Source organism: Pristis pectinata, chromosome 1 (genome assembly GCF_009764475.1).
Source record: "Pristis pectinata isolate sPriPec2 chromosome 1, sPriPec2.1.pri, whole genome shotgun sequence".
Lineage (NCBI taxonomy): Eukaryota > Metazoa > Chordata > Chondrichthyes > Rhinopristiformes > Pristidae > Pristis > Pristis pectinata.
This window is the reverse complement of record NC_067405.1, coordinates 143,230,727-143,243,460: the sequence shown is the minus strand read 5'-3', so window position 1 is coordinate 143,243,460 and position 12,734 is coordinate 143,230,727. Positions and strand designations below refer to the sequence as shown.

General features: G+C 46.5%; 1 protein-coding gene across 3 annotated transcripts in view; it reads left to right on the top strand.

The window, feature by feature from the left end:
• The first annotated feature begins 1,276 nt into the window (after positions 1-1,276).
• Positions 1,277-12,734, top strand: part of efcab11 (EF-hand calcium binding domain 11) — a 95,301-nt gene continuing 83,843 nt past the window's right edge. For all 3 annotated transcript variants that reach the window (XM_052029742.1, XM_052029744.1, XM_052029743.1), the window contains exons 1-2: positions 1,277-1,470; positions 4,165-4,260. In XM_052029742.1, the coding sequence (XP_051885702.1) occupies positions 1,387-1,470; positions 4,165-4,260 (180 nt within the window). In that variant the 5' untranslated portion in view covers positions 1,277-1,386. The remainder of the gene's footprint in view (positions 1,471-4,164; positions 4,261-12,734) is intronic.

The following is a 12,734-nucleotide window of genomic DNA, read 5'->3' as shown; positions in this document are numbered from 1 at the left end:
CAGTGGGGGGAGTGAGGGTGGTGGTGAGGGGACAGTGAGGGGGTGAGGGGACAGTGGGGGGAGTGAGGGTGGTGGTGAGGGGACAGTGGGGGGAGTGAGGGTGGTGGTGAGGGGACAGTGAGGGGGTGAGGGGACAGTGGGGGGAGTGAGGGTGGTGGTGAGGGGACAGTGGGGGGAGTGAGGGTGGTGGTGAGGGGACAGTGGGGGGAGTGAGGGTGGTGGTGAGGGGACGGGGGGAGTGGGGGTGGTGAGGGGACGGGGGGAGTGGGGGTGGTGAGGGGACAGTGGGGGGAGTGGGGGTGGTGAGGGGACAGTGGGGGGAGTGGGGGGAGTGAGGGTGGTGGTGAGGGGACAGTGGGGGGAGTGAGGGTGGTGGTGAGGGGACGGGGGAGTGGGGGTGGTGAGGGGACAGTGGGGGGAGTGGGGGAGTGAGGGTGGTGGTGAGGGGACAGTGGGGGGAGTGAGGGTGGTGGTGAGGGGACGGGGGGAGTGGGGGTGGTGAGGGGGGAGTGAGGGTGGTGGGGGAGTGAGGGTGGTGGTGAGGGGACAGTGGAGGAGTGAGGGTGGTGGGGGAGTGAGAGTGGTGGTGAGGGGACAGTGGGGGGGAGTGAGGGCGGGCGGTGCTGCTGGTGCTGTGGGGATAGTGGGGGTGGTGAGGGGACAGTGGTGGAGTGGGGGGAGTGAGGGGATAGGGGCGGGGGGAGTGAGGGTGGTGGTGAGGGGATAGTGGAGGGGACAGTGAAGCAGTGGGGGGGAGGAGTGAGGGGTTGGTGGTGAGGGGAAGGAGTGAGGGGTTGGTGGTGAGGGGAAGGAGTGAGGGGGTGGGGGTGGTGGAGGGGGTGGGGGTGGTGGAGGGGAGTGAGGGTGGTGGTGAGGGGATAGTGGGGGGACAGTGAAGCAGTGGGGGGGAGGAGTGAGGGGTTGGTGGTGGTGGGGGGGGGAGTGAGGGGTTGGTGGTGGTGAGGGGAAGGTGTGAGGGGTTGGGGGTGAGGGGAAGGAGTGAGGGGTTGGGGGTGGTGGAGGGGGGTGAGGGGTTGGGGGTGGTGGAGGGGAGTGAGGGGTGGGGGTGGTGGAGGGGAGTGAGGGTGGTGGGGACAGTGAAGCGGTGGGGGGGAGGAGTGAGGGGTGGGGGTGGTGGGGACAGTGAAGCAGTGAGGGGGTAGTGTAGTGGGGGGAGTGAGGGGGTGGTGGTGAGGGGACGGTGGTGTAGTGGGGGAGTGAGGGGGCAGTGGGGGCGGGAGTGAGGGTGGTGGTGAGGGGGCAGTGGTGTGGGTAGGTGAGCAGTTAGTTGGGGGGGGGGTGCAGTGGTGTAGTGGGCAGGTGAGAAGTCAGTGAGAGGGGCAGCCAGCCTGATACACTTGCAGACCCTCACTGGATGCAGTCTGCATGTCCACCATGTATCAACAGTCTGGCTCCAGGCCCTGGGACGAGAGGCGAGTTACTGACTCGGAGAAGAGCCATTGTGCTGTGGTAGGTTCAAGTCTATTGTTGTCATAGGCATACGCAGGGGATGAATGCTGTGAAAGTTAGCTTTTTGTAGCAGCAGAGTACACTTCAAACATGACAAATGTCTGCTCAAATTAATAAATTATACCTAATTTACACAAACAAAATTAAACAAAATAAACTTAACGCTAATGCAAGAAATATAGTTGGAAGTAGTGTTAGGGTTTTCCAGGTCTATATGGAGAAGTTAGACAAACTTGGGTGGTTTTGTCTGGAGCAGCAGAGGTTGAGGGGAGATCAGATAGAGGTTCATAAGATCCTGAGAGGCGTAGACAGCTGTTATCTTTTTTACCCAGGGTTGAAATGTCTTGTAAGACCTTTCCCTCAATGTCAGCAAAACAAAAGAGCTGGTCATTGATTTCAGGAAGGGGGCAGTGCACACACTTCTGTCTACATAAATAATGCTGAGGTCGAGAATCGAGAGCTTCAAGTTCCTGGGTGTGAACATCATCAATAGCCTGTCCTAGTCCAACCATGTAGACGCCATGGCCAAGAAAGCTCACCAGTGCCTCTACTTCCTCAGGATGCTGAAGAAATTTGGCATGTCCCATTTGACCCTCACCAATTTTTATCAAGACACCATAGAAAACATCCTGTGCAGATGCATCACTGCTTGGTATGACAACTGCTCTGCCCATGACTGCAAGAAACTGCAGAGAGTTGTGGACACAGCCCAGCACATCATGGAAATCAGCCTCCCCTCCATGGACTGTCTACACTTCTCGCTGCATCAATAAAGCAGCCAGCATAATCAAAGACCCCTCCCACCCTGGACATTCTCTCTCCTCCTCTCCTTCATCCCCCCCCCCCCCCCCCCACCCCCCCACCCCGGACATTCTCTCTCCTCCCCCCCCCCCCACCCCGGATATTCTCTCTCCTCTCCCTCCCATCAGGCAAACAATACAAAAGTCTGAAAGCACACAGCACCAGGTTCAAGGACAGCTTCTATCCTGCTATAATAAGACAGCTCATTGGGTCTGTCAGCATCTGTGGAGATAAAGTCATGGAGTTGTACAGCCCCTTTAGCCAACTGCACCCATACCAATCTTTTTGCCCATCGACAGTAATTCCATTTGCCTGCATTAGGATAATATCCTTCTGTGCCTTGCCCATTTAAGTGTCTGCCTCAATGCCTCTTAAACATAGATTTTCCTTTGTGGGAGATGTGACACCTACCATCTGATAGGGTGCTCTTCCTTTTAATCTGGGGGAGTGAGCAAAATGGTGGTGAGCTAGACATGTGGTTGTTTACTGACTTTGTTAGAAGTCTTTCCACCTTTTAAAATGGGGACTTTGAGGCTGATCTGGCAACTTCTAGACCTGGATAACAGCTCCCACCTCACGGGAAAGGAAATAAAATCTTGGTGGTCAATTTCCCAAAAACTGAAATAATATTTCTCTGTGGATTGTTGCTCTGCATCTGCTTCTCACGACTAGTTTCCCTCCACACCTCTTGTGTATCGCCTCCCTCCAATTTACCTCAACCCTTGGCGTGGGTGCTTCTTATCCTCCCCGTCCTCTCACTGCACCTTCCTGTACAATATCCACTTGCTCACTGCCGTGCAAGTTGCTCGAAGAAGTCTCCTCATACTCAAGGAGTGCTGTGGAATAGCACAGTGTCTCAGCTGATAGTTCTGCCTCCTCACAGCTCCAGTGACCTGGGTTCAATCCTAACCTCCGGTACTGTCTGCGTGGAGTTTGCACATTCTCCCTGTGACCGCATGGGATTCCACTGCTGATCCATCTTCCTCCCACATTCCCAAAGATGTGTGGGTTTATAGGTTACTTGCCCTGAGTAGGGGAGGGGTAGAATCTGGAAAATGCAGTGGAATTAGCACAGGATTAGTCAAACTGAGTGCCTGAAGGCTGGCCTGGACCTGATGGGCTGAAGGGCCTTTTTCTGCGTTCTATAACTCTGACTAATGTGTTGGCTTTCTTTGGGCATGCATTTGCTCAAAATCTAATCTTTTTTTTAATAGCCAGTTTCCAAAAACAAAATCAGCCCTGTGACATCCTGGGTCAAAAAGTGGAACTGTATGCATTGAGGGCACAAGTAACAGAGAAACTAGTTGCAGGGCTATGGAGAGAGAACTGTGCTAACAGTGAGGCAGGGCAGTGTTCAATGGCTGCGAAGTTCTCCTTCCCAGGTTGGTTTAGAGGCAAGCTACTGATGTGGATAGAGGACTAGCTGACTGGCAGAAGTCAGTGTGGGGGTAAAGGGGTCCTTATCAGGATGGCTGCTGGTGACTCTTGATGTTCCGCAGGGGTCAGTGTTGGGACTGCCACTTTTCACTTCGTATATTAATGATCTGGATGAAGGAACTGACAGCATTGTGGCCAAGTTTGCAGACGATACCAAGATAGGTGGAGGGACAGGTAGTGTCACGGACGCAGGGAGTCTGCAGAAAGATTTGGACAGGTTGGGAGAGTGGGTAAAGAAGTGACAGATTGCCACGTACCGAGATGCAGTGAAAACCTTTTGTTTGTCGTGTCATCCGTACAGATCATGCCATACATAAGTATCTACACTTCTGTAGAATTGTAGAACTGGGTTCATCCTTGATCCAAATGAATCTTCAGAAGTTACCTGAAACATTACAAGAAATGCAAGGAAAAGGCCATTTTCTCCCAGTGACGAATCACATTTGCTTTCTCCAGGTTTTCCGAGAGTGCGATTCAGGGCAGAAAGGTTATCTGAGCAGGGAGGACCTTAAGGTTGCTGTGGTGACTATGTTTGGATACAAACCTTCAAAGGTAAGTGCTGCATTTTACTGTCAATCTCATCGAAAGTTGGTGTTAAAACGTAGTTTCACTGGGCCTCAGTGGTGGACATTCGTCTTTGAGTTGAAAGTCATGGGTTCAACCCCCCACTGTAGAGAATTTAGAGCCCTATGCCCTCTCGTCAGTCTGGGCATTGAGTACGAGTTGGGATGGCATGTTACAACTGTACAAGATTTGGAGGCCACGTCTGGAGTACTGTGTACAGTTCTGGTCACCCTACTATAGGAAAGATGTCATTAAACTGGTAAGGATGCAAAAAAGACTTACGAGGATGTTACCGGAACTGGAGGGCTTGGGTTATAAAGGAGAGCCTGGATACGCTGGGAATTTTTTCCCTGGAGTGTAGGAGGCTAAAGGGTGACCTTGTAGAGGGACATAGATAAGGTGAATAACAAAAATCTTTTTCCCCCAAGATAAGGGAGTCCAAAACTAGTGGGCATATGTTTAAAGTGAGAGGGGAAAGATTTATAAGGGACCTGAGGGGCAATTGTTTCCACACACAGGGTGGTGGGTATGTGGAACGAGCTGCCAGAGGAAGTAGTAGAGGTGGGTACAAATAGTCATAGAGTAATACATCATGGAAACAGGCCCTTCAGCCCAACTCATTCATGCTGATCATGGTGCCCACCAAGCTAGTTTCATTTGCCTGCGTTTGGCCCATATCCCTCTAAACCCCTCCTATCCATGTACTTATCCAAATGTCTTTTAAATGTTATTGTACCTGCTTCAGCCACTTCCTCCAGCAGTTCGTCCATATACTCACCACCCTCTGTGTGAAGAAGTTGCCCCTTGGGTCTCTTTTAAATCTTTCACCTCTCAACGTAAACCTATGCCTTCTAGTTTTTAGTTACCTGTGTGTGTTCACCCCATCTATGACCCTCATGATTTTGTACACCTCTATAAGGTCATGCCTCAATCTCCTGCACTCCAAGGAATAAAGTCCTAGCCTGCCCAACCTCTTGCTATAACTCAGGCCTTTACTTGGCAGCAATTACTACATTTGAAAGGCATTTGGATAGGAAAGGCTTAGAGATTATGGGGCTAGCTTAGTTGGGCAACTTGGTTGGCATGGGCGAGTTGGGTCGAGTGTCCTGTTTTCGTACTGTATGACTGAGGCTATGACTCAGCTGGATACAGCTCCTGTGGCTCTACTTGAGAAAGCTTCAAGTCTCCAATTTAGCCCCTGATCACATAATTTGGAACAACAACACATCTTTATTGCTCAGTTGTCTGAGGAATTTAACTGTGTGTTAACTGTTTACTGCCTCAGTCAGGACTATACTTCGGAAGTGAAAATATAAGCCATATATTACCTCAAGGAGCAGCATCATTAAATGTAGCTGTGTATTGTGCAGTAGTTGTGTACACGCAGATGGAAGGGTCAGAAGCATCCACATTGAGGGAGGGAGATGATGCACTTGGGTGTGGAGGAGGAGAGCTCTGCGTTCTCTGTGCCGCAGAGGACTAGTTGTGAAAAGCAGGTACAGAGCTGCAAGAGTTAAAATCGAGAAGTACTCAATCAACTAGAGGGGCAATGAGAGCGGCACCATCACCTGTAGGTTCCCCTCTTGAGTCTCTCACACCTGGAAATGTATCGCCAGTCCTTCATGTCACTGGGTCTAAGTCCTGGAACTCCCTCCCCAACAGCACCAAATGAGGACCTTCACAGACGAGTGAGTGGATCCTTATCACCTTCTCAGGGACACCCACGTTGTGCAGATGAATTCAGATGGTTCTGATTTGTACTCGGTAGGTTTAAAATGCTGGGGGATCTTCTGAAATCCTAAGAGCCACTATATAAATGCACATTGCTTCTATTAGTAGATTATTTCCAATGGTTGGAGGCACAAGAGGCTGCAGATGCTGGAATCTGGAGCTGGAAGAACTGTGTCTGTGGAGGGAAGTGGACAGTTGATGTATCGTCGAGACCCTCGTTCCCTCTACTTATGAAAAATGGTTTTCAGCTAACTTGGTTCATTGAAATTCTTGTTACAGTGAATTTCCCTTGCTTTTTTAATTATATCCCCCATTTTTGTTACAATATGTGTATAAGATAAGAGGCATTGATTGTGTGGATAGTCAGAGGCTTTTTCCCAAGGCTGAAATGGTTGCCATGAGGCCACAGGTTTAAGGTGTTGGGGAGTAGGTACAGAGGAGATGTCAGGGGTAAGTTTTTTACTCAGAGTGGTGAATGCGTGGAATGGGCTGCCGGCAACGGTGGTGGAGGTGGATACGATAGCGTTGTTTTAGAGACTTTAGTCAATCAGTACTTGGATTTTCATTAGTTTCTATTTTAGGAGCTTCGCTCCCTTTTGCACTTACCAAATTAAGTAAACATATGACTGACCCAATAGTTAAACATACAATATGAATACAGTTTCAATTTCGTAAATTTTTTAGATCGAATAAATTTAACTTTTCAAGTCCCATTCAATCTAATTTTTACTTTCAACCATCCAGAGTTTTTAAATAAATTTTTAAATTTTATTTACAGCATGGTAACAGGCCCTTCTGGCCCAACGAGTCCATGCCGCCCATTTTAAACCCCCAAATTAACCTACCCATATGTCTTTAGAATGTGGGAGGAAACCGGAGCACCCGGAGGAAACCCACGTAGACACGGGAGAACGTACAAACTCCTTACAGACAGCGACGGGAGTCGAACCCCGATCGCTGGTGCTATAATAGCGTCGCGCTAACCGCTACACTACCGTGCCGCCCTTTGACTCACCTTTTTCTATATGGAAAAGGGAATAGTATGTTTTCGTGATTTATTCATTGATAACTGTTTTTCATGTTTTGAACAACTGTGTAACAAATACAATTTGTATAGATCACACTTCTTTCGACACTTGCAGATTAGAAATTTTTTAAAAGCTACTATACCCTCTTTTCTGACACCATACAAAACTGAAATTACGGAAAAAATTTTAGGTCTTAATCCTTATCAGAAGGGCTTGATAGCAATAATCTATGATTTAATTATGAAAATACGTCCAGAATCACTGGACAAAATTAAGAATGAATGGGAAAGTGAACTCCAGACATCTTTACCTACAGAGACTTGGAAGAAAATTCTTCAGTTAGTTAATACGTCTTCAATGTGTGCCAGACACTCTTTGATACAATTTAAGGTAGTCCACAGGACCCATGTGTCAAAAGATAAGCTAGCCTGTTTTTATCACCATATAAATCCTATATGTGACAGATGTAAATTGAATGTGGCTTCTCTGACACACATGTTTTGGTCCTGTCCTCTTTTGGAAAAATATTGGAAAGACATTTTTAACGTTATCTCAACTGTATTGAATATTGATTTACAACCTCACCCTATCACTGCAATTTTTGGATTACCAAGGATGGAATCTGGCCACTTATCTGCTTCCGCTAACCGTATGATTGCCTTTGTTACATAAATGGCCAAATGATCCATTTTGCTTAAATGGAAGGATCCAATACCCCCTACTACTTTTCAATGGTTCTCTCAAACTATATCATGTTTAAACTTGGAAAAAATTAGGAGTGGTACTGTTGATCCTTCGCTTAAATTTGAAGATATTTGGAGTCCATTTATTCAATATTTTCACATGATATAGATCCCCTTTAAATAACTTCTCAATTTAGAGGAACGGAGTTGACGACATAATATTGCTCTGTTTCTACTGAGAAATTTCAGTCCAGTATTTTTTGTCTTTTTTAATTCTTTTTTAGTTTGGTTTGATATATTGTTTATAATTTTTCTTATTGATTTGGGGATTTTTTTTCCTTCCATATACACAAATTTTTCTTTCCTTTCTTGTATATTATACTCATTTACTAAGAGATGGTGGGATCTACATTTTTTTTATATTTTACTACTCTTTATGATTATCTAGGCCATGATTGTTCTCCTGATCTCTTTGTATTACATGTACAAACATCGATGTTATATATTAATCTGTATTAATTTGGAAACTAATAAAAAAGAGTGAAAAAGAAAGAAAGAGACTTTTGAATAGGTACATGGAGCTTAGAAAAATAGAGGGCTATGGGTAGGTCTAGTAATTTCTAAGGTAGGGACATGTTTGGCACAACTTTGTGGGCCAAAGGGCCCATATTGTGCTGTAGGTTTTCTGTTTCTATGTAATATGTAGAAAGCAGCTGAATAGGAATATAGGAGGCACGATTTTATCCCCTGTCAATCATAGCATCCTAACACAGGAACAAGAGTTGCATCTCCACTGTTTTGCAATTAAATCGATTGTCACCTGCCTTCATCCATTGCCCCTTGATTTACGATCCAAAATTCTCTGATTGAAGTCTTGGAAAATATTAATTGTCCCATGTTAACTGCCTCATCATCCCATTGCCATTTTAAAAGTGTTTCGTTCATAAACTTACTGCTTCTGCTCCCCTTCTTTTCCCCCACCCCACCTCAAAACCCATTCTATATTCCCTCAAACCCACCTTCCAATCAGCAGAGGGCACTGGCTCGGTGCTTTCAGGCTGGCATGCAGTTAGATTTGGACCTGCAGAGGGCAGTGGCTAGCTGCTTTCAGACTGGAATACAGCCAACTTCAGACAGCAGAGGACTTTTCGTCATTCCCTGTGAATCACAGATGACTTGCTTCCACACCAGCTCTGCAGGTTCTGAAGTGGCCGATGAGGCCAACTTGGGAACTTCAGATTTTCCCACGATGAGACGCAGATAAGTTCAAGATTGTTTGCAAAAGATTTGAAAGGAAAATGACTTTTTTAAACAGTGTGATCTGGAATGTGTTCCCCAGAAGGGATGGAAGCAGTTCCTTGATGACATTCACAGAGAATTAGAAATGAGGTGAAAGTCAAAAAAAATTAAGTCAAAAATTCGATGGAGACGCAGTGAATTGCAGATGCTGGAAATCTCAAATAGATCAGAATCAGGTTTATTCTCACTGACTTGTATGATGTGAGTTTGTTTTGCAGCAGCAGTACAGTGCAAGACATAAAATTACGGAATTATTTTTGCATTTTATAGTAACTTTTATGTCTTTGCGATGTTTTGCAGCAGCACGACGACAAATTTCACATAAGTCAGTGATAGTAAATTTGATTCTAAAAGCAGAAAATGCTGGAAACACTCGGCAGGTCAGGTAGCATCTGTGGAGAGAGAAACAGCTAACGTTTCAGGTCTGGGACCCTTCATCAGAACTGGGAAACCGCAGCATTAATTCACCATCCAGCTCCCACTCTGACCTTTCTGCTTGTGGCCCCCTGCACTGTAAGGAGGCCCTACGTAAGCCTGAGGGTCAATACCTCATTTTTTTTCCATCTGGCAAGTGTCAACCTTCACTATGCTATCTAATTTTAGAACTTTAACTTGCTCTTTCTATCTGATTCAAAGCCAGTCATTTCTACCTGTCATCATTTTGGCTCAGTTTTTCTTTTTCTGTTAATATAGTCTGACCTGCTGGTCCCACCCCACAGTCCTGCTACTTGACACGTGTAAGTATAATGCGCTTCTATCTGCTACATTAACTCATCTGGTCTTGCCCTATCAGAGATATTCCCTTTTTTCTACCCATCCCTCCCTCACCTTCTCTGCTAATGAAGCCCAACTCGTTTTCTCCCTGTTCTGACATAGGTCCTTGCATCTGAAATGTTACCTGTTTCTCTCTCCACAGGTGCTGCCTGACCTGCTGAGTGTTTCCAGCATTTTCTCTTCCTATTTGAAAAGGAATTGGCAATGGACACAGACTTGATGCTTTGTCCCCTTTGTGTGCTGTGTTATTTTATTACTTCTGCTCAGTTACGTTGCCTGCTCTGGGGACAGCTTGCCGGCACTGGAACTTGTTTAAAGTGCAGGAATTTCTGGAGGTGTCTGAGAGAATGTAAAATCTGAAGAATACTGTTGTGTAATGTGGGTGGGGAAAGCCCCAGTCCAGCAGAGGTGTACCGAACAAAGATGATGGAGCAGAGTTCAATAGAGGGGTTAAGATAAAAAGAAATATTTGGCATTTGGACAGAATTGCAGGACATCCTAAAGTAGTTTACTGCCCAACAAGTACACTTGTTGTTATTGCAGAATAGGAAACGTTGAGGTCAACTTGCACACGGCAAGCTCTCATAACCCAAAATGTCAACTGCCCATTTCCCTCCGCAGATGCTGCCTGACCTGTTGAGTTCCTCCAGCATCTTGTTTGTTTTCTCTCTCTTGCTCCAGATTCCAGCATTTGCAGTCTCGTGTCTCCAGTCAGCTATATGTTAAGGACCGGATAATCCATCTGGCTGAGGGTAAAAAAAAATCACCCTAGACACAAAGAACTCTCCTGTTCTTGGCACCGTTGACCTGAGAGGGCAGACAATTCCTCTGTGACATCTCATTTGAAAGACTGCTCCCAGGACAGGTAGCATCTGTGGAAAGAGAAACCGTTAACATTTTGGTGCATTCATGTGGCTGTTTCCCAGTTTGTTGCTCGAGAGTGTCACACTGAGAAGGTGGGTGCTGCAGTGGTTGGTAGAAGTGGTGTTTAATGCTTTTTCTGAGCAGCTGTCCAGTTGCCAAGGTTAAGCTGTGGTGCAGGAATAATGCTGATGTACCAGTGAGGTATGGAGCAGGCGTCACCTATCTCCATTGCCTCTGATATCATTGGCTAGGCACAGCTCAGAAAGCTCGTTACCAGCACATTGAGATGTCAGCTTTCTACTTCTGTCACTGCCTGAAATTTTCAGTGGCAGAGAGGTTTAGGAAGGGATTCCAGAGGTTGGGAGCCCAGGAAGCTGAAGGCATGGCCACCAGTGGTAGAGTGATGGAAATAACAGGTGCTAGAACTGAAGTCATGGGGCTGGAGGAGGTAATGGAAGGATTGGAAATGAGGATGGGCAGTAGAAGATTGAGGGATTACTCAACCAAGAGCCAATGGGCAGGAGTGTGAGGGGGATCTCTGCTTGGTACTAGTTGGGACTTGGCACCAGAGTCTTGGGTGAGCTCCAGCAGAGCATGGGAATGGTGTACGTTTTAGAAAGGCTGTCAGATTCATTGATGCAGCCCACCTTGGGACTACTAATGAGGGGGGAATCAGAGTCCAGGTCCCAGAGATGGTTTAACTTTGACTTGCACTGAATATAACTGGACAGCAGGTGGCAGCCTTGTACCAGGCAGGTCTGAGTTGTGCCAGTGATTTGCTGTACTTGTTGACTGTACTCTCCCTCAATGCTGCAAGCAACAGCGGGTTTCATTTATGTAGCACCTCCAGTGTCTCAAAACATTCCCAGCTGAAATGAACAAAATAAACATATTGACGCTGGTGCAATTTGAGAGAGAGAGGAAAATAAATGTAGGTGGTGGTAAGGTTTTTCAGGTTGATTCAAGAATCTGGCAGTGGGGAAGAAGCTGCCAGATTCTTGAACCAACCTGAAGTTGAACCTTGAGGTGTGGGTCTTCAGGCTCCTGTACCTCCTGCCTGATTGCAGCAACGAGAAGAGGGTATGACCTGGATGGTGAGCAAAAGACTGACCATCTACCCTCTCTATGCCTCTCATAATATAATATACATCTATCAGGTTGTTCCTCAGCCTTCAACAGTCCAGAGATGCGGACTTTTTTGCCACATTGTACAAAAATATTACATTTGGTTGCAGAGTTGTACAGCATGGGAAAAGGCCCTTTGGCCCATACATGTCCATGCTGATCAAGATGTATTTTCAAGCTAATCCCATTTTCCAGCACTTGGCCCATATTCCTTTTAAACTCTTGTCATCCATATTCCTGTCCACATACAGTACTTCTTAAATATGTGTATTGAATGTGTAGAAAAGTTGCCTCTCTGGTTCTTATTACACCTTTCACCTCTAACCTTAAAACTGTCCTCTAGTTCCTCTAGTTTTCAATTCCTCAACTTAAAGGAAGAACTCTGAGGGTAGTCTGGAGATGGTCAAACTCCTTGTGTTCAATGATTTCCTCATCAGCAGAAGACCCATATAGTTGAGAGGTCTCATTCACCCCCTATCAGGGTGAACAAAGTCAATAGGATGAGGTGGAGGATTGTCATACCAGTAGGTTTTGACTGGGAATTCATGAAACGGAAAGTTAAGGGTTTACTGCATTCTTTCTGTGGAGCTAGGTCAGTAGTTCAATGTCGTCTAGAGGGTGCTGGTGAACTGTCTCCTTCCACCACTGCAGTCCGTGTGGTGAAGTTGCCCCCAGGTTTGTTGGGAGTTCTGTGCCTTAGACCCACATTTAAGAGCTGTTATGGAGTAACCCTGGTGAGTAACTGCAGTGCATTTTGTAGATGGTACACACTGCGCCAGCGGTGGAGGGAATGAATGTTTAGGGTGGGCTGCCTTGTCCCTGTTTCTTGCGTCATTGGGAACTCGCCTGTTCAGGAAGGGTGGGGGACTCCATTTCAGTCCTGGCTGACATCTGTCTCTTTGGTATGCTGTTGTCTTGAATTATTACATGTTACAATACCTCAGCGAGCCTATCATTA